We start from the raw sequence: 22,710 nt of genomic DNA on the forward strand, positions 1-22,710 counted from the left end.
ACCAGACAATGCACTTGCTTTGTGACTGTAGTTAAATCCTCAGCATCTTTATGCAATATTTTAATGTTAATGTAAGAAGGAAGGCAGTAGATGGAGAATAAAATTAGATATATTAAAATGTTTGGATTTTACTGTTGCTACATTCATTTCTCTGAAAACAATCAAAATTTAATGGCCATCTATGAAAACTCCTGACTGTTTCTCACTGTAAGTGGATTGACTTATTGGAGCCTGTATCAGATAAATCTATATTTATGCGCTTGAATAAGCAGATTTTGGATGTATAAGTCCACAACCTTGTTCTAAATCTTTTACCTTCCACAAAATTGAAGATTTTTTCTGGCCATTATAGTCAACCGTAATCCTTGGCTCCATGTGTCCATGCAATTAGATTCTGTACGTGAAATTAGCTGCTGAGGCATGTGTGACACTACGCCCCATATTCTTCATAGAAATATGCTTAGGATATGAATATGGCATTACTAAGATGTATGTTGTGCAAGATGGGTCATGTGAGATATCATTGGAAAGGTTAGGATTTGCTGAATGTGATAATCCTATTTCTATGCATGTATTATTTCTGCATCTGAAGTTAGGAATATTAACTATGTATCAATTACAAAGGTGTCTGCACCTGGGGAACACCCACCAGACTAAATGCAATTAGTCTGGCTGGTTAGTCAATGAACCATCAGGGAGAACAATGGGATTTTGGAAATGTTAATCTTCACCTTCCTGAGAAGCTTCCTGGGATGCTGCTTTGACACTGCAGGGTCACGTGATCTTGTCACCTGGTACTGGACCCTATCTTGGCCTCCTCGTATATTTCCAGTAATAGGGGGTGGGGATCAAACTGGGAAACAAAGGATTCCTGCCATATGTAAATCCTATTTAAGGCAGGGAAGTGAGTTACTCAGAGCTCCTTCTTCATTGAATCCCCGCCCAGGATGACTGTGGAGAATATCTAAGAAACAAGGACTGGGGGCGGGGGGGGTGAAGAGCTGAGCCTGGGCTGGAAAAGGTGTCTGGCCTGTGAAAGGAATGCCTAAAACAACATTTAGGGTAAGAAATTACTACGTGTAACCAGTTTCTTTAATGTATTAAACTTAGTTTGCATGTTTGCTTTATTTGCTCAGGGATCTGCTTTGATCTGTTTGCTATCCAGTATAATCAGTTAAAATCTATACTTTGTAGTTAATAAACTTGTTTTGTTTTCTTTAAACCAGTTTGTGCAATTCATAACTGGGGGGAAAAAAGCTGTGAATATCTTCCTCTACATTGAGGAAGGGGGTGATTTTTAGGAGCTTACACTGTACAGATTTCTGGGCAGCGCAAAACAATACGATTTTAGGTTTACTCTCCAGAGGGGATGTGCACTTGAGTGCTGGGCAATTCCTGAGCTGAGTCTTCCTACGCAGAGCTGATTTCAGTGTCTGTTTTTCTGCAACTGTGCGTGTCCCTATCTGTATGTGTGCTGGAGGAGGTTTGAGAGTCTGGCTCAGCAGGATAGGGTGAGGGATCCCAGGCTTGTGAAACGGGCAGGATCAGTGGTACCCCATTATATCAAGGGCACCCTGGAGAGGGGGGGCAACCCATCACTGCATGGTAGGCCAAATTTATGCCAGGAGCAAATTTTATATCTAATTTATAAATGTCTTATTTTTTAAATAATCTAACGTTGGATAACTTAATATCTGCAACACATATGGTGATGGTTTTAATAAAATTAGGCTGGCTTTGGACTTGAAGGCCAGAAATTGTGTACACTGTAGGCTAAGCATTAGCTCTCTTGGCAAGAAAATTAAATTCAATCACATTTCACTTAATTACACTAAACTGCAGTATCTTAGGATAAAACCTCTTCATTGGATTAGACATTCACGTTTTCTGAAAATGTTAACCTTCTTGCTGGCCACCACACTGATGGTTGCTTGCCATTTAATTAGATGTTGCATCAATTATTTGAATTATCATCATATTCTGATTTAAATGCATTTTATATAGATTTGGGTATTGCTCCGGTGTTGTCCTGAAGTTACTGAAAACTTAGTACTTAGTAGCTCTGACAATCAGGATATTTATTTAGGTGCCTAAATATGGATTTAAGCTTAACTTCATGCAACCAAGTTTGAAAATGTCGGCCTCAGTGTTTCACGTTAAGAAGATGTCAAAAATTAAATTAAAAGTGTACAGTTACATGGATAGTCATAAGTCATCTGCAAAATGATGATGTATAGCAGCAAACTGTTAACAAAGTTTGTTTAGCATGCATATTTCCATCGGAATATTTGTGGAGATTGTTATGCCGTGTATGCGTGTGCATGCACACCTATGGTAAAGTTACAAGAAAAGGCAGACTGTGTGTGTCCATATGCACCATTCAAAATGTTCATGCTTTGAAGGGTTCACTCACTTTGTTAGATTTATTGCTTTTGCCATTTGAAGGATGGGAATAGGAACCATTGTACACTGGAAATCACAGTAAGCTAACAGAAAAAGAATACTACCTGGACTACTGTACATGTTTAGGACCAGATCTGTGGCAAAATTACAGTAATTGCTTTGACATTAGAAGTATTATAACTTTTTTTTTTATATATATATATATATATATATATATATAATGTATATTTTTGCCTTGTTCCACGGAACATGTCACTGTGGATTAAAAACCATCTATTTATACTTTTTAAGCCATTTTGGTTTTAAGGACTAGTGTATGTTGGTACAACATTGGACAAAGTCATCTTTGCCTAAGTGCCATGGGGACTTGGGGGGGGGGTGTCCCTAATTATACTCAATAGAGTTCTCATTGATGTGGATAATTCTTTTCTTTTTGTTAAAATCTTGTAGGTATTCCAGCAGAGACTGCTTTGAAGGATGGCTTCACTGAACAACCAACTAATATAGATGGCACAAACAGAGATGAAGATGTCTCGGTTTTGGGTTGCAGGTTGGGACAATCTGTGCCATTTGCAGATTATAATGAGGGAGAAAGAGTCAACAGAAATATATTGCATCTGAGCCTCGACCTGAATGTAAGTAGTTCTCTGAAAGACAGGGTAGGTTCATACTGGTTTTTGACCAACAGGCACTTAATGAACGCATTAGTTTTTTATTACAAATAGGTTCCAAATGATCTAAAACAAACTTCTTGTTTTAAGCTGGAGTATGACTTCCAGTTAGCTGCAAGGCCATTGAGTTTTCAGGAAATGCAAATACTCCTCCAAGGGAGGAGGGGAAGACAGTATAGAGCATGCACATTTGCTAGGTTGAAATATATAACAAAATTACGGTAATTTTTTTGTTAAACCTTTTCTAGCAGCTATTCATTACTGATTCAGTATGTAGTAATGCTTGAAACAAAACAATGTGTAACAGTGACGTCTATTGGCAGAGATACTAGAATTGATTTAGAATAATTCAGTCTATTATATCACTGAACTTGAGCTCATCTGGTACTTTATCTTTGAACTGTTTTTAATTGTAGCTTTTTGTCCATCTCACCCTCACTTAATTTGTTAAAATAACTATTTTGACTGTTGTTGTGCTACTGTGATAGTACATACATAAATTACATCTCACACTAGCATTTTTGGAATATTCTTTAGATAATTTCTTGAAATGAAAAAAAACTAGGATGGAATGGATTGGTTTTGGTCCTTGTCTGCTTCTACTGCTGCAAATGGATGCTGCAACAGGGAGAAGTCAATCCATGGTTCAAAAATTGCACATGCATATAAAGCCTTCATATACAGTAGGGGATATTTCAAATTAAAATTAATTGACCACAGTAATTTGAATTAATATGGGAAATCTGACAGTAAAGTAGTTTGTTTCCATCTTTTCTTAATCTTGCATCACCTTTTTTGTTAAAAAAACAAACAAACAAAATTCTCTCTTTAGAGAGCTTGTTAGCCACTCTATAAAAGTTTGGTTTCCCTCTGTTGCTGTCAAGGAAAAAAAGTGTTCATGCAACTATTTTCAAAAGACTCTCAATCTAAGTGATTATCCCCTAAAGTGTGGTGATGGTCACCATAGTGAACGTCAAAACAGCACCTTTTTTACACAACAGATCCAGTCCCTGTGTGCACTGCAAGTCTTACACGCTTTAGTTACTGAATAAATATGTTTTTTTTTTTATTCTGTTAGTCCTGAGCAGGCAAAGTAGCTATGGGAAATTGAGATGGATTCTGCTCTGTCTTGAGTATCAAAAGCAAAATGCAAAATCTTTATTTGTTTTGATGAATCAGAAGATCTCATCTTTACCTTCAGATCACAGTTTGAGTTTGCAGGGTTTTCAGTTATACAGACTTGTGAAGTAATTGTGTCTGATGTAGAAAATATTGAAAACAATTAAACATGGAACCCCATGCTGCCATTTATTCAGTGTCATATCTCAGAGTAAAAAGACACTTAAAACAGGTGCCAGCATGTACCTTACTGGTGAGAAATACTTCTCAGTGCATTACTTCTGCCTCTAAGAAGGCATTGCTCTTATTTCCATTACGCTTCTCTTGGTAGGGACTCAATTCCATAGTGTCTGGGTTTTTTAAAAAAAAGTTTATAAAGTACAGAATCATGGAAATGTAGGGCTGAAACGGATCTCAAGCAGTCGTCATGTCCAGACCCCTGTGCTGAGGCAGGACCAAGTAAACCTAAAACATCCCTGGCAGGTGTCTGTCCAACCTGTTTTTAAAAACCTCTAGAGTTGGAGATTCCACAACCTCTTTTGGAAGCCTGAAGTTCTTAATTATCATTATAATTAGAAAGGTTTCCTAATAATTAACCTAAATCTCTCTCGCTGTAGATAAAGCCCATTACTTCTTGCCCTTCCTTCAGTGTACGTGGAGAACAATTGATCAAAGTTCTCAATATATTTAACATATTTGAGGACTGCTATCATGTCCCCCCTCAGTCTTCTTTTCTCAAGACTAACATTCCCAGTTTTTTAAAATTTCCTCTTAAGTCTGGCTTTCTAACCCCTGTCTCATTTTTGTTGCTCTCCTTTGGACTCCCTCAAATATGTCCACATCTTTCCTAAAGTGTGGCTTCCAGAACTGGACAAAGTACTCCAACTGAGGCCTCAACAGTGCTGAGTAGAGCAGGACAATTACCTCCCATGTTTATACATACAACAGTCCTGTCAACACCCAGAATTATATTTACTTTTTTTTTCAAGCTGCATCACATTGTTGACACACATTGAATTTGTGATCCACTATAACCCCTAAATCCTATTTAGCAATACTACCACCTACCCAGCTAGTGCCCATTTTGCAGTTGTGCATTTTATTTTTCCTTCCTAAATGAAATACTTTGCATTTAACTTTATTGAATTTCATCTTGTTGAATTCAGAACAATTTTTCAATTTGTCAGGGTCATTTTGAATTCTAATCCTGTCCTTCAAAGTGCTTGCAACCCCTCTCTGATTGGTTTCATCTGTAAATTTTATAAGCATACGGTACACTCCATTATCCATGTCATTAATTAAAATATTGACTAACCCCTGGGAGCCCCAACTAGATATGCCTTCTCAGTTGAACAGCAATCCATTGATATCTATCCTTTAGGTATGGTCTTTCAACCAGTTTGGACACCCACCTTATAATAATTTCATCTAGACCACATTTCCTTGCTTATGAGAATGTCATGTGGGACTGTATCAAAATCCTTACGAAAATCAAGATATATCACATCTACTGCTTCCCCCATCCAGTAGTCCAGTAACCCTGTCAAAGAAGGAAATTGGATTTTCTTCCCATGGGACCCTACCTACCAGTTCTGAGTTAATCTTCTTTTTTGAAGTCCATTGTCCTTATTCTGCTGCTCTCACCCCTTCCTTTTCTCAGAATCATAAAATCATCATTTCATGAGCACTTGCACCCAAATTGTCTTCCACCAGATTTGCTACCAATTGTTCTCTGTTGGTCAAAATCAAACCTAAAGTGGTTGTCCTCCTGGCGGCTACTTCACTTTCTGAAACGTTAGCACTTATACAATAACTCATAAGTATAGCTCACTAATCAGTGGGAGCTGAGGTCACTCACAGCCCTAAAATCCTAAAAACATAATTATTCTTGGTATGGTCAGCACCTTATGGGTGTTTTGTTCCAGTAATGAATTGCCTTTTTTTAATGCATCCCCTATACAAATGTAAGTGTTAATCAGACTGCTGGTTATGTATTGACTTCTGAAGAAAAAGACATTCATGAACTTTACTGCCCCTGTTATGAGTGTGTTTTGCCTCTTTTAAGTGAAAGATAAATGTTAATAGCTAGTGTTTTCACAAGTAGGCATTTACTGTTCTTTCACTCTTTTCCCCATTGAACTCATTTACTCCCTTTTTCTTATATTATGATTTATTTGTATTGTGGGAGCATCTAGAGGTTCCAACTAAGATTAGGGCTCTAGAGTGCTAGGTAGAATAAGAAAAATTCCCTGCCCTGGAGAGTTTACAGTCTAAAAAGAAAAGACCAACAAAAGGTGGGATAGGGAAGAAAAGCACATAGAGAGGAAATGAAGTTTATGCAACATAGTAGAGCAACAACTAGAATCCAAGTCTGCTTGGTCCCAATCTGGTGTCCAATTCACTAGTCCATTCTGCCTCTCACCATTGCTCTAATCCAGGGGTTGGCAACCTTCGGCACGTGGCCCATCAGGGTAATCCGCTGGTGGGCTGCGACACATTTTGTTTGTGTTGACCATCCGCAGGCACGGCCCACAGTGGCCATGGTTCGCTATTCTCGGCCAATGGGAGCTGCAGGGGGCCATGCCTGCAGATGGTCAACATAAACAAAATGTCTCACGGCCTGCCAGCGGATTACCCGAATGGACCGCATGCGGAAGGTTGCTTACCCCTGCTCTAACCTGTATTCCATTTTGTGTTTGTGTACCTTTCATAATAATTTTTAGGACATCCCAAACATTAACTAATCTTGTCAACATCATTGTGTGGCATGGTGTATTATCCTAATTTTACAAATGGAGAAATTAAAGTAGGAGAATGAAATGATTTGACTAAGCCACAGATAATCCGTGTCAGTGCCCATATTAGTATACAGGAGTAATCTAGATTTAACTCAGTAGCCTCTCATGCTGTTGAGTTCCCCTTGTGGCCAGATCGATCTTTCAGTAGAACTACAGTGTTGACTCAGCTACAGGCAGCCATCGTGCATTCCCTGGCTCCCTAGACACCTTTGAGGAGCAGTGAGCACTATCTGGGTTTCTCTGCTTAGTGTCCCCCTCAGGCTTCCTGCTTATGACCCTGTGACCTGCACTCCTGTCCCTGTTCATCATAAGTTGTACCCCGAACTCACTTGATCCTTGGGTTCAGTAGCTCCTCCCCTTTAGGCTGGGGGAGGGACCTTCAGATCTGGATGGGCTTGCGCCTGCCCACCCCCAGGACTTCAATAGGTACAGGCAGCCATCTGGTGGTCCTAACAACATCAGTACCTACACACTTATAAATTAATCCCTGGGTCCTATATAGTTGAGACCTACAGCTGTTGATTGGCTAGCTCTGAGTGGCTGCATCTGAGTGGCTGCATAAGGGAATGGAAAGAGAATAATTTCTAATTTATTTATAGGAAAAATTCTTGATAAGCTTTTCAACTCTAACCATTTATTTACAATATCAATGTTTTTTTAATCAAACATAAAAACTGAGATTACTCTGACACTTACAAACTTCCAAAAATTGAGGGGCTGCAGGCTGTCATTGAATAAAGGATAAAACCTTAAAAGCACTAAATCCAACAGCAGTCCAAACAAGGATGTAAACTACATTATTCCAGTGCTATTCTAATTGTCTACTATTGCTCTAGAAAAGCAGCAAAAATAAATATTAACTTTTATAGCTTTCACTAAGACTTCTGTTAACAAAATGGATCTTCAGTGTCGTCATCCCATTTCCCATGCTTCTTTGTTCCTATGTTTGCCTCACTGCTGCAACCTTGAAATGTCTCTCCTCATCTGGGATATACTTGGAATCATATACTGTGTGGATCCAGGGTTGTGAGCTCAGTCTCTCTCTCTCTGCCTGCCTCTTTTTTTTTAAACCATGACTCTTGACCCAGCAAACAATCATTTATATCTGTTAAAGTATGCGGATGGACATAACTCTGTTCTGGGTTAATGGCTGAGTAAATGACTCAGCAAAAGGCTATTTTGATCCTCCCAACTAAAGAACACCCAGTTAAGATGAAATTGGTCCCTGTGTTGTGTAACATATTTGATTTTAACTTCTGCTCTTTAAGGATATGACACAGAAGTGCAAGCAGTTTGGCTGGTAGCTCTTTCAGGGTGAGGTTACTTTTGTAGTTCCTAATCATTTGCATAGGAATGGTGCACTTTGTCCAGATCCCATTATGTGGTTTATCTAGCACTCTGTGTGTGTGTGTGTGACTCCTTCACACCTTTTGTTAAATCTCACAGTTGGGATTTGAGCCAAATACGCAACTTCTTTTTTGAGATACACTGCTGAAATCATTGATCTGTAAATGTTTAATGACCTATGTAGTTTTTAGTTTAATGACCTAATTGGTAAACAGAAAGTAAGAATTATTGTATTTACCTGTGTAGTAGCATGGGGATACAGATTTCATTAGGACCACTAGCCATCACATTCTCACCAATCTGCTTTAAGGGCAGTTTTTGTTTTAGGGACCCCAAATTCCTTCATAAATTTATGTACTGCTGTGGTTGAGGCTGTATACGCACCATATTAGTTCCTTCTGAAAGCTGTGGAAGAGGCCTGATGTGTTAGAAATTGAAAGTATTCTAGGGTAAAATCCATTACAGGGTAACTGTAAATTTCTCAAAAATAAGCATTTATAAAACCAGAAAAATTAGAGTTAAGATTAAAATTAAAACAAATCTAAGGTATGGAAATGCTCAGAAAAGACAACTTAGTTCTGCCCTGTAGTGATATCTAAGGAGCAGCGAGAAAGGGAGGCAAAGTCTTTAAAAATCAGTTTAATCTATTCTGGGATTATGAACACTAAAATCCTTCATCATAATCATATCGTTATGACATGAGTTCATTACTCACATATGAGTTCCCAAAGAATTTTTTTCCAGTTGGTGACTAAGGCAGAAAATGAATTGGTCTGTGTGTGCAGTTTGCTATAACCATTTAAACGCTTTTGTTTTGAGTGTTGGATTATTTGAGTCTACCGCACATGTGCATTCTATCTTCCTGGATAATTGATGTGATAGGCTACAGTCACCCCCACAGTCCTTGGTGGTTTTTGTCAGCAAGCTAGAATGCAGAACTTCAACCTTTTGTTGTATCTGACTGCTGAGCCCTTGTCTAAGCAGAAGAGAACACACAACCAGCATCATCCTTTTTTATTTTGGTGGTAAACAAATCAAAAAGGCATTGCTATGGAAATCATTATTTCTGATGATGGCTTGCCCTCTGTAGAACAAGTAATTGGCCTCTAATTGTGTAATCATTTTCAAGAGATGATTCAAACTCTTCTCCTTCCAAATCCCCATGCATTGGAGCCACATTGAAATTCCTCCTTAGCTTCCTGTATAGTATTACCATATGGTTGTAGACTAGCCTATGTGTTCATGTCCATCCCATTAATCTGTGGTTCTGGTAACAGAAAGGATCTGGGAATGTCACCTGAACTGTTTCTGACAGAAAGTCTAGGACCCTGGTTTAAATCCCTGAGGGAAGGGTTATTTTCTTTGTGTCTTTTATTATGTGTTTTAAGACTCTCCCCAGGGAAGGCATTATGTACTTCAAGAATTCTGTCCCTGAGAGGGTAATGGGAGGGGTGTGTAACTTCCATCTGTGATTTAAATGTAGGTCACAAAGGATGTGGATTATTAAATGTACTTTCAGTTGTCATGAATGTTTTTTCTGTGGTATAATTAGTATGCCGACTTCTCCTGGTTCTGACAGTTGCTACCACTGATTTCAAGAGCTTTTTTTGAAGAATTAGGGAGCTGAAGATAGGTCAGGGCAGAACCGGGTGGCAGGATTTGTAAATTGCCATAGCCTGTTCTTCTTAGAGAAACTGTAGCTATTTAAAGAGGGGTACTGAGAAACATGCACCCTCTGAGTCCAGGGTCAGTAGCGAGTTCTGCTAGAGGATGTTTCGCAGGAGATTGATTCCCTCAGTATTAAAACTCCTGTATCTCAACTCAATCCCATTCTTTTCTCACTGCATGATGGTATGTTTGGTTTACACACACACCCACACACACACACACACACACACACCCACACACCCCTTATCCAATAGATAGGAGTGCTTGTTTTTTTACCAATGATTCTGTCTCCTTGTTTGAGGCGACTGTCTGATTTTGAAACCTGAATGGATTGTGGAAGTTTTGTATGAGGCCAGGGATGGGTAAACTGAGTAGCCTGTAGGTTGTGTGGTAACCTTGAATTGGTTGTAGAGTACCTGGGTCTTGGGATATTTTTCCCAGTAATGGATACAAAGTTGGGCTCCTTCCCTCAGGCTGAGGTCCTGATGGCTTTGGGATAAGGAGATTTTCACTTCCTGAAGCACATCATCAGGAAAACAAAGGCAAATTGTAAACCAGTGTTGTTTGCTAGGTACCTTTCTCTAGAAGAGCAGCTGCTTCTGTAGGGATTGTATCTGGCTCATCACAAGATATTGCCACTTGTGCAATACACTATTTCACCCCCTTTTTTCACTGCTCCAATTCTGACAGCTGGACACAAAGTCTTTATTGTATAAGTCTACAATTTATCTGGAATACATATTAACAATAGGTCATAAAACCTCCTTATCTTCACTGCAAATGAGTGCTGTCACTGCTACTGGGCTAATTACACCTTGATCTGCACCTGCTGTCCTTGATTGTACCTTCGCAGGTGACAAGCCTCTCTACCTTCACCTTTCTTGGGGTGGAATCATGTGATTCTCCCCCATTCAGACTGGGCCTTGGGTTGCAGTCCCCTAGTACTAACTGTGATTACTTTAGCAGGCCCAAGTTATAGTCAGTATCTGCAGTTCTGCTCCTCAGAAGCTCTTTCCAATGGCACCAAGTGACCAAGCAGCCTTCTTAAATAAACAATATGTTGCTTTGCAAAGCATTTCAGAGAAAGAGATCTTAAAACTATAAATAATGCCTACTGTTCAGCTGTCTTCCCTAAAACTTACCATCCCCTGGAAGCTTGGGTGGGCCTCAGCTCCTTCAGATACTCTCACAGGACTTGCCTCTGTGCCCACGTCTGTTCCTGCAGGAACTGCTCACTCACTCAACTCCGCCCTCCCTCTCTCCAAAAAATCTTTTTAACCATTTAAAGAAAAGGAGTACTTGTGGCCCCTTAGACACTAACCAATTTATTTGAGCATAAGCTTTCGTGAGCTACAGCTCACTTCACACTTCATCGGATGCATTCAGTGGAATGCATCCGATGAAGTGGGCTGTAGCTCACGAAAGCTTATGCTCAAATAAATTGGTTAGTCTCTAAGGTGCCACAAGTACTCCTTTTCTTTTTGCGGATACAGACTAACACGGCTGCTACTCTGAAACCTGTCAATTTAACCATTTAGTTTTCCTTTGATCCCCAGGCTGCCAGCCTTGGCAAAACAGCTGTGTAACTTTGGACTGGAGCCTGGAAGTAAGGTCTTCATTGTTAATAGCTCAGCCATTGCTTTGTACTCACCCCCAAGTGTTTCTTGGGAGGCTATTTATCAAGATCTGTTGTGTTGCCTTCCTACTTGTTTTTCCATCAGCCTCCTGTTAAACTAAACCAATACATTCATACAGGAAAACCCAATAATCCAGTATAGACATACAGTGACTATCTCAATAATCAGACCACATAAAGTATTCATCACATTATTGCAGATCAGTCAATATTCCTAGATTACATAGTATTTTCAGCAGACATGGAAGTGCTATTTAATATTAATACAAGGATAATAGTCTGGTACAATATGGATGAGTGAGCTTGGTTTGAATAGGGCAGCTTGAAATAGTTTATGGGCCAGACTCGTAGCAAAGAATCCATCAGACCAATTATTTAAAAGGCCTTGTCTACACTACAGAGTTTTTGTCGACAAAAGTTATGTCAACACTCTAAAAGCGCTATAACAAAAATCAGTATTGCATGTTCACACTCGCTCCCTCTGTCGGCAGAGCACATCCGCAGTTGGGGCACTATCATCAACAGTGTGAGCAATGCACTGTGGGTACCTAACCTAGAGATCCTAGAGGTACCTGTCCTGGAGATCCTATCCTAGAGACAGGTTTCAGAGTAGCAGCCATGTTAGTCTGTACCTGCAAAAAGAAAAGGAGTACTTGTGGCACCTTCAAGACTAACAAATTTATTTAAGCATAAGCTTTTGTGAGCTACAGCTCACTTCATTGGATACATGTAGTGGAAAATACAGTGGGGAGATTTATATACACAGAGAACTTGAAACAATGGGTGTTACCATACACACTGTAACAAGAGTGATCAGGTAAGGTGAGCTATTACCAGCAGGAGAGCGGTGGGGGGGAGGGGAAGACCTTTTGTAGTGATAATCAAGGTGGGCCATTTCCAGCAGTTGACAAGAATGTCTGAGGAACAGTGGGGTGGGGGGGGAAAGGGGTAAACATGGGGAAATAGTTTTACTTTGTGTAATGACCCATCCACTCCAAGTCTCTATTCAAGCCTCAGTTAATTGTATCCAGTTTGCAAATTAATTCCAATTCAGCAGTCTCTCGTTGGAGTCTGTTTTTGAAGTTTTTTTGTTGAAGAACTGCAACTTTTAGGTCTGTAATTGAGTGACCAAAGAGATTGAAGTGTTCTCTGACTGGTTTTGGAATGTTATAATTCTTGACGTCTGATTTGTGTCCATTTATTCTTTTACGTAGAGACTGTTCAGTTTGGCCAATGTACATGGCAGCGGGGCATTGCTGGCACATCATGGCATATATCATATTGGTAGATGTGCAGGTGAACGAGCCTCTGATAGTGTGGCTGATGTGATTAGGCCCTATGATGGTGTCCCCTGAATAGATATGTGGGCACAGTTGGCAACGGGCTTTGTTGCAAGGATAGGTTCCTGGGTTAGTGGTTTTGTTGTGTGGTGTGTGGTTACTGGTAGGTATTTGCTTCAGGTTGTGGGGCTGTCTGTAAGCAAGGACTGGCCTGTCTCCCAAGATCTGTGAGAGTGATGGGTCGTCCTTCAGGATAGGTTGTAGATCCTTGATGATGCGCTGGAGAGGTTTTAGTTGGGCGATGAAGGTGATGGCTAGTGGTGTTCTGTTATTTTGTTTGTTTGTTTTATCCTAGAGACCTTTCCTAGAGTTTCCTAGTGATCTTTCTGGAGGATTCCCATGAGATCTCGCCGTGCATCAACACCCTGTTCTGCCATATTGATTAGCTGCACAGGGAAATGTCCAGCTCACAGAAACACAGCAGCCTTGTACATTTCTATACCCTGAATCCACCTCCGCACTACACAAGTCACAGCCACTTATCAAGCATCTTCTCTCCTGCTTCTTGCTCACTGGAGAGGAACTGCTGACATTGACTAGACACCTCCGGAGTGGTGAACAGTTCCTGGCTGCCTATCCCACCGGGCGACCCCGCCAGGAGCTCCACTTTGTCGTCTAACTCCACCTCTTCATTAATGACTTCGTGCTCCGGGTTAGGTTCTCTTTCCGCTGCCCCAGAGTATCCATGGGGCTCTTGGTGGTGGAGGTGGGGTAACCACCAAGGATAGTGTCCAGCTCCTTATTGAACCAGCAGGTTTTAGGCGTAGCACCGAGTGACAGTTTTCCTCCCTCATCTTATGGTACACCTGCCTCAGCTCCTTTATCTTCACTCTGTATTGCAGTGTGTCCCGATCATAGCCCTTTTCACACAAGCCTCGAGAAATCTGCCCATAGGTATCCCAATTCCTATGGCTCATATGCAGCTGGGACTGCACAGCCTCCTCTCTCCATATACTGAGCAGATCCAGCAGCTCTGCAGTGGTCCAAGCGGGAGAGCGTTTGCATCACCTAGGAAGATGCAATGAGACCTCTCTACACTGAGCCATCAGAAAATAGAATTTCAAAAATTTCAGGGGCTTATAAGCGGGGAGGGGGGCAGATGGTTGTTTACCTGGCTGCAGGGCAGTGGTGTTTAAACCGCTGACCAGAGCAGTCAGGATGGGCATTGTGGGACACATCCTGGAGGCCAATTAAAGCCATAAAATCAAGCATGGTGACTGCTCTGGCACTTTGTTGACAAAAAATCTTATCACTCTTGTTGGGGTGGTTTTATTTTGTTGCCAAAACAGGGCATTTTTGCCACCAAAAGTCGCATTGCAGTTTGTATGCATTGACAGTTTTGTCAACAAAAGCTGCCTTTTGTCAACAAAACTCTGTAGTGTAGACAAGGCCAAAGAAACCCACGGTAATTGGTATGAGTTACCGTGCCTTCCACTGAATGCATCCGATGAAGTGAGCTGTAGCTCACGAAAGCTTATGCTCAAATAAATTGGTTAGTCTCTAAGATGCCACAAGTACTCCTTTTCTTTTTGCGAATACAGACTAACACGGCTGCTACTCTGAAATTAGTCTCTAAGGTGTCACAAGTCCTCCTTTTCAAGAAGAAAAGCACAACCATGGCAATAGGAACAGCAGAAAAAATGGGAGTCTAGGCAAAATGAAGCATTAGGAAAACATAAAAAAAAAAAGTCTGTCCTGGGTCTTGACATAGAATATCAGGGTTGGAAGGGACCTCAGGAGGTCTAGTCCAACCCCCTGTTCAAAGCAGGACCAATCCCCAATTTTTGCCCCAGATCCCTAAATGGAACCCCTCAAGGATTGAACTCACAACCCTGGGTTTAGCAGGCCAATGCTCAAACCACTGAGCTATCCCTACAAATAGGTGTAAATTTACATGCTGTGGGCTGGAGTCTCTGGTCCATTAAATTCACTTCATGCTGCTTACGTAACACAAAGTGAATTTAAAATGCTCAGAGATTTGCACTAAAGAATTCCTATGTAAGGGGAGTCTCCACCAGTGCTAAACTGGCAGAGGTTGCTCCTTTGCCACCTGCACCAGCATGTTCTCCCCAGCACAAGGGGCCCACAGGGAGGTTGTGGCAGAGCCTCTGGCAGCCCAGTTCTCTGCTGGTGGCTTAAGTTAAAACTGCCCCTGCAGCATTAATTTACACCAGGGCTGGGTGTAGGAGTGCCAATTTTCTAATCACACCAAACCAAACACCCTGACCCCGCCCCCTTCACCGAGACTCTGCCCTGCCCCACCCCTTCCCAAGGCCTCACCCCCGCTCACTGCATCCCCTCTCCCTCTGTCGCTCACTCTCCCCCCACCATTACTCATTTGCTCATTTTCAGCAGGCTGGGGCAGGGGTTGGATTTGGGGTTCGGGCTCCAGCTGGGGGGTGCAGGCTCTGGGATGGGGCCAGAAATGAGGGGTTCAGGGTGCAGGAGGGGGCTCCAGTCTGGGGCAAGGGGTTGGGGTGTGGGAGGGGATACCCGCTCTGGGCTGGGGGTGTGGGCTCCAGGGTGGGGCCAGAAATGAGGGGTTCAGGGTGCAGGAGGGAGCTCCGAGTTAAGGAAGGGGTGAGGGCTCTGGTCCGGTGGTGTGGGCTCCGTGTTGGGGCAGGGGGTTGGGGTGCGGGCTCCAGCTGGGTGTGGAGCCAGGGATGAGGGGTTTGATACAGGAGGGGGCACAGTGAAGAAACAAGACCAAACTTTTAAAGAATCCTTTAAAGTTTTAAAGAACATATGAGGTGATGGACAATAGGAGAGACAGACTATATTGTTTCCCTTTAAGTCACAAAAGAAGGTAAGGCATTTGGAATGGTTCCCACCTATTGCGTGTGTGTGTATGCATGCAAATATATAATTCAGAAAGTGTGTATGCCTGAGATGAGTCCTTAACATCACAACTTGATGTTAGGGAGGCTTTGTTTCTGACCTGAGTAGAAGTCAGAAGTGTAATCAGCTTTTTTTTTTTTTAGATCTTATGAACTTTCTTACTTTGTCATTTTACATTTTCAAAAATAACTTTTCCCTAATTATTTTCATGCTTTCTTAATTTTTTGAAATATTTAGGCATGAAGTTAAATATAATAAATTGATAGTGCACTTTCTCAGTGCATAGGACACAGAAGTGGGCATTGTCTATTTCAATAACCAGCCTTGTAGTTACATTTTTTCTAAACTTTGGCATACCAGTGGTCTATTATCTGCAAATGGCTTTTCTTCAGAAGAAGCTAATATCACAGAAATGAATGGTGGAAATTAACCTCATGATTAGCTACATGCTGTAATCTTCACCACTACGTGAGTTATGGATCATTGTATCAGAAACATTAGCACATTAACCACTGTGTCATCCATAATAGGTGAATGGGTGGTCTCACATTTAACAAGTCTCTTAATGGTGCAGGAAGAAGTAGACAAGGAAATTGGGAATTTCTCGTGTATTTGCAATTTTTGCAGTTTCTTAAATTGAAAAAGGAATAAAAATGAATCTTACTCTTAATGTGAGAGAACTTTTGCAGATTGCATGCATGAGCTTTATTTATATGTTACAAATAAAAAAGTTTTTCCCTTGGAAATGCTGAGGTTTACAAACTTGTAGCTTTCATTCCCAAACAGTGAAATTACCTTAGAGAGCCCCTTACATATATAGCGTTATGTAGGCAATATAGAGGAAATTATTGAACTGAAATGTCTCTGCAGAAGGTATTGTACTTTGAAATAATAAAAAAGTAACACAACTCCTGTTCTCTACACAGTTAATTGCTCACTTCTGAGCTTTCACTGTTTACCGTGCCTACCCTTTCAGCTTTTTGTCATTGGGTGTGGTGAATGGTCGCTAAGTACCTGTTTATAGTTCACAGAAATAGCCCTGGAGAGTTAAACCAGTAGTAATATGAAACCAGTCTTCTTGGTGGGTGGGTGTGTGAGTTTTTTTTTTTTTTTTTTTAAACTGGCCCTGGAGCCTGAAATCTGCGTTCCAGATGAAACCTGCAGCAAAGCGGAAGGAGAGAGCTTGATATTTTTTATTCAGTTTCAAGGGTACTACGTCTAGATACTGTAGCCGGTTGAGAATTCAGAACAGTCCAGAAGATCAACGAAGGTTGTTTTTGTTTGTTTGGTAGAGATTTTTGAAGTATTGCTTTGTGTGGATTTGTAATTTTACAGAGGTTTTTTTGTGTGGTTGCATTTGCTAAAGGCGGTCTTAGACAAAGTGGAAAAGGTTACATGAAAGAAGCTTTCAGGAGTTTTCGGCAGACAGAAGTTCACAACCCATAAGGAAGTAGGAAACTAATGCGATTCGTTCTGTTCAACAGGCTTTTTCATTTATACAGTTGCTCTTCACTTTTAACAAGTAGGATTGTGTAGCCAGTAAGATTGCAGGAATTGGGGCAGTGATCATTGGTCCGGTTTTCAACTGAGAGTACAGTGCTGGCAGATTTTCGCTGACAAAAAGTCTTTTGTGTAAAGGAACAAGTAACGAAGCTGCCAAGAACTTTGAATACTGTATGTCAACATGCAGAGCCTTCTTGTTTCTCTTGGACTGGAGTTGTAAAATTTGACAGACGCTTTCAGTCCATACTACAGCACTAGAAACATGAAAGGAGGGATAGTGTGACCTTGGGGAGACCGGCTTTCCTTATGATACAAAAAGAAGAGCTCCCATTGCATTTCCTGTTGTAAGTTAATAGACTGAATGGGTGTAATAAACAATTGTGTAGAAGGTAACTAACAGTAATAACAAAAGTAAAAGCTATATTGTGGTTTGCCCAGCATGGAAGCAAATAACACTTCACCTGGCAGCAGTGAGCTTTTAGATCTAGGGCATGCAACAGAGACTGAACACAGCCAGCCTTTCTTCACTGCATTTTCTATGAAAGCACTTTTTGGATTTACTACTAAGTTGGAACCAGCAACTTTGAAAAAACAAGCAGTACTTAAGGCATTTCGAACTTTTGATGCTGATACAAATACCCAAGCTGCCAGCCAAGACAAGGGTGGTGGTGGTCATGATGATCCAGAAGTACATCATGTGCTTCCCAAAATACAGCAGGCTGACCCGGAGGCCGGCAGCCAGGCTGACCCAGAGGCCAGCAGGCAGGCTGACCTGAATATGGAGTTAGCTGAACAGAATGAACCACCTCTTCCTCATTTAGAGTCTGTACAGCCTCCTTTGTCTGAATGTGACAGAGATGACAAGGATGCCATTTTTGTACAAAGTACTTTGGCTTATACAACAAGTGATACAGTATCGGACAATGAGAGTACAGACCTAGACAGTGATGGAGACAAAACAAACAAATCTGTGTTAACTATTGTGGCTTTGTCTGATGAGTCTTTAGAGAATAACAACCAGGATAAGGAAGAATTGGAATCAGAAGGGTCCAGTGAAAGTAATGCCACTGTGGAGAGAGATAAAACTGAGTCAAGCTCACCAATTTCTCAGCAGCTTCCAACAGAGCTGAATGGTGATCTGGAATGTAGCTCAGCTAGAGAAGACAAAATGTTAACAGACGAGCACTGCATTGGCCCACCTTCTCTAGAAGAGAATCCTCAAGAGCCTATGAGTGGAGAAGAACAAGCATCTTCAGCAAACGGCACTATTAACACATCCTCCCCAAAATCAGCCGTCGGTGAAAAGACCTTTCAGCTACCTACTTTCTTTAGTGGATTGCGTGTGCGAAAAAAAGGTCTAGCTGCAGAGGATGGAGAGACTATCACAGAAATTAAACCAAAGGACAGTGATTTGGCTCTGCTTAAATTAAAACAGCCGGTTAAGAAATCTAATATTACATCAGACATGCTCACTAAAAAGAAACCAGCTGAGCCTAAAACAAGTCCTACTTTCCTGGAACAGCTCTCTCAGCTGTTAAACATTGAGGTCCCTAAAAATGAAGATAAAGCCGAAGATTCAGGTGAGGAGACTAGTGAGACTGAGACCAGTGATGAAGGCCAGGAGAGCAAAGCTACCAATAGAACGGAGCCCCTGTCCCCAGCTGAAGAAACAAAACCAAGCCCAGCTGAGTCGGCATTAGATGCATTTAAAGCTTTGTTTACGCGGCCTCCAAAAAAGGAGATGACTGTTGATACTTCGGAGCTGGAAGCCATAAAACGCAAAATGAGAAATGAAAAGGAGTTGCTGAAAGCAGTATTTGAGAGATCAAAATCAAAGTCTGGGAATGGAGCATCTGACCTGAAATCTGTAGGTTTGAGTTACTTTTACATTCTAAGGGCTCGAGGTAAATAAATGGATATAAAATAATTTCTGCTGATAAAATGATTGGTGTGAACTAAAATAACTAAAGTCAAAATTTCAAGCGTGGCTTCTGATTTTGGGAGCCTTAAGTTTTGGCTTCCCAACTTGAGACACCTTTAATCTTTTCACAAGTGCTGGACAACCCGAGTTCTGAATGAAGTCAGTGAGAACTATAGATGATGAGCACCTTTTGAAAACAAGGCCAAAGATGTCTCAAGTTGGGAATCCAAAAAATTTGAGTCCCCCAACTTGTGTGTCTAATATAAAAAATGTGGCTGCAAATCAATTGCTTTCCTTTCATTGAATGTGGGTGCTCTCTGAATCAAAGTTAAATTACAAGTATTTACTGTAAATATCTTTAATTATCCTAATAGAAAGTTAATACTGAAATTCACTCTTTATTCTTATTGTAAATATTACACTTCAAAGCATATACCTAGACTTCAAGAAAACCTAAAGAGAGTTATCAGAGATTAGTGTCAGCCTCAACTCTACACTGTCTTTATTTTTAATGGCTTTTCTTTCTAAAAGTAATTTTTGTTTTGTTTTTTAAAATCCTCTTAGAAAGAATTGTATTATGACAGGTGATGCAACAGACAATAAGTTGTATACAATTTTCTGGGTGACTTGCCAAAGAGAGGGGCCCTAAAAGGTATCCTCTCTGTCAATTGTCTATACACCTAAACTCTGATCTTACAAAGACTTCCACATGTTCAGCTGTACACATGACAGTTGTCCCAGTGAAATCAGTGGAACTATTTATCTGTTTAAAGTTAAGCATGTTCCTGTATGTTTATGGGATTGGAGCCTCTGTCAATATGTGTATTTTTAAGTGAAAAAAGGCAATAAAACCCCCACAAAACTCTCCCACATTGAGAGTCTGAATAAACCAATATAAATTCATAGTAAGGACCTGAACTTAAATGCAAATACATAAATTTAAAAGCCCCTTTGAGTTAAATGAGCAGAAAAAGGACACATCCTTTAACAATTACAGATGTGCGCAGATGTAATTAATTCATAAAACTATTTTCATTGACTACAGTAGGATTGCGTGTTTGAGTAAGGGTTGTGGGGTTGGGTCCTAAATCTGAAGCTGGATAACCTAGAATTTGTTTGCCTGTACTCCAAGTTTTGAGTTTCCATTCACGTGTGCGTGTGTGTGTATGTATGTGTTTTAAAAAAACCTCTAAGAACTTCTCCTGGGTAGACTGAGACCTTGTAGACACAATATCAGCTTACAGTAAATTTCCTGTGGTGGGGAAAATGTACATGCTGGCAGGGCATTTGTTTCTCATGTGTATCAGTGACACTAGTGAGCACTACTATAATTCACCTTCAACAAAACCGTGTTTGGCTCTTCCAACTTTAGCTATAGATACAGAATAAATATGAAAATTCCTGACACCGTATTAGCCTCCTTGGTTCACAACAGGCAGGCAGCTTCTCAGAGCTACTTTGTTATATTTAAATTAAAATGCTGCATGTAACATGCTAGTAAGCTTTGTGATGTTTCCCCCCACGCCCAAAGCAGTTGTTCTTACACTCTTTTCCTCCTTTCTTCATCCTCACCGACTGAATTTCATTATAATGGATTGGAATCAAACTGATAATCATCCTGGCTCTAATTTTATAATGCAAATGAGCTCCAGTTATGGACGGCCATTGCTTTAAATACACAAGTTTAGTTAAACGCAGTATTTACCATTTTTGGAATGGATTAATATTGCAACATTTTAATCTTCTCTTTTTCATATTTTTAATAGCCTGACCTAAATCCCTCAGAGCAAGATGACAAAACTCCAGGGAAACTCCAGGCTGTCTGGCCCCCACCTGAAATCAATGAGGGAAAAGAAAAAGTGGGGTTGAAGTACACTGAAGCAGGTAAAACAAAAAGGTGAAAGACTTGCAGAAATGGATTGTTGTAATGTTTCAAGTGTTGGGTTTGTGAAATATAAAAATATAATGATTATTTTCTTATTCTAAAAAGCTGACAGCATATTATATTTTTCTCACCATGGCACTAGTTACCATGACCTGGTAGGTAGGTAATTTGAAACTCTCTGTGGATTTGGATGCCATCTGAAGAAATTATAACCTTTTGAAACTTCTTATGAAAAAAAAATTGCATTGTTTTCTGATACACTAGGCCAAACATATATCTGGTGCAACTCTGTTTAAATTAGTGGAGGGATCAAGATGGTCTAATATGTCAGAATTACTATAGATTCCTTCTTTTTGGGTTAGAACACATTTTGGGTATTGAATCTGCCAGATTCTAGTCTGATTTGCTGATTCTCTTTAGGTACCATTACACTGATGTTTTTACATTCAGAGTAGAAGTAGGAGTAGGAGTATTAACATGTTTAGTTTTGTTACCTTCTTTGCATAGGCACGTAGGAGTAGCTGTATCCAATCAGATCACTGGTCCATCTAGTTTGGTATTTTGTGTGTAACAGATCCCAGTACTAGATGCTTCAGCAGAAGGCATGAGAAACCCAGTGCTGGACGTTTCTGGAATAGTCTACCTGTAGGAAAATGTTTCATCCAAGCCCATATCAGCTAGTTGTTGGCTTGTGACCTGAGCATGAGGGTTCATAGACCTTAAAAATGTGTTTATTGTATCCAAGTGTAACTCTGGCTGTTCTCATTATTCATACATTGTGGGATTTTTCTAAAGCACCTAAATGAAAGACAATAGGATTTGTGTTCCTAATTCACCTAGTTACTTTTGAAAAATTTATCCATAAATGATTTAGTAGGATTAAAAAAGGATTAAATTCTTGGCCTTTATGCTATATTCTGGCAATAAATTCTGCAGTTTAATTGCCTGTGTCTTGTATTGGGTTTAAATGTGTTGTCTTTTAGTTTCAATTAAGGCCTACCTGCTCTTGTATTACTAGAGAGGGTAAATGGGAGTAATGGATTTACTTTTCATATATGATTCATTATCTTGTTTATTTCTATTGTGTCCCTTCTTATTTGTCTGGATTCTAAACTACGTATTCTCACTCCTTTCACTGTCTCCTTGACTCATAACTTTTTCACTCCCTCCTGAACCCCTACTATTTCTGAACAATTACTCATAGGTAAGAGAATAATACTAGTTAAATGATGTTCAGTGTCAAAATAGTACTGTTAACATATAAAGTAAATAAATTGTTTAAGTATTTTGTAGTAGGAAAAGAGGGAGGGTTATTAGAGGGAGAACTGAGAACTAGCACCCTAGGTTTTTTCTGTCTCTGCAATTGACTCGCTATGAATTTGGGCTAGTAATTTAACCTCTCTCTCTACTTTAGCTTACTGCTTTATAAAATGGATGTAACACAAGGAGTATCTTCCGCACAGGGGTGTTCAGAAAGTTAACTACATTTGTTTTTCCAGCACTGACAGGAACACCGCTCTTAACTCATCTGACCCACCATACTTCTACATACTGAATTGGGTCACTTATATTGTAGCTAAT

The 22,710-nt window shown here is 40.3% G+C and overlaps 1 protein-coding gene across 1 annotated transcript in view; it reads left to right on the forward strand.

Moving 5' to 3' along the window:
* The window catches only part of FMN1 (formin 1), a 358,987-nt gene that overhangs the window by 94,280 nt on the left and 241,997 nt on the right, over window positions 1–22,710 (forward strand). Inside the window, exons 2-3 of the mRNA XM_077820284.1 lie at window positions 2,854–3,038; window positions 21,011–21,128. Coding sequence (XP_077676410.1) covers window positions 2,854–3,038; window positions 21,011–21,128 — 303 coding nt within the window. The remainder of the gene's footprint in view (window positions 1–2,853; window positions 3,039–21,010; window positions 21,129–22,710) is intronic.

The sequence above is a fragment of the Eretmochelys imbricata genome, chromosome 6 (genome assembly GCF_965152235.1).
Source record: "Eretmochelys imbricata isolate rEreImb1 chromosome 6, rEreImb1.hap1, whole genome shotgun sequence".
NCBI classification, from domain to species: domain Eukaryota; kingdom Metazoa; phylum Chordata; order Testudines; family Cheloniidae; genus Eretmochelys; species Eretmochelys imbricata.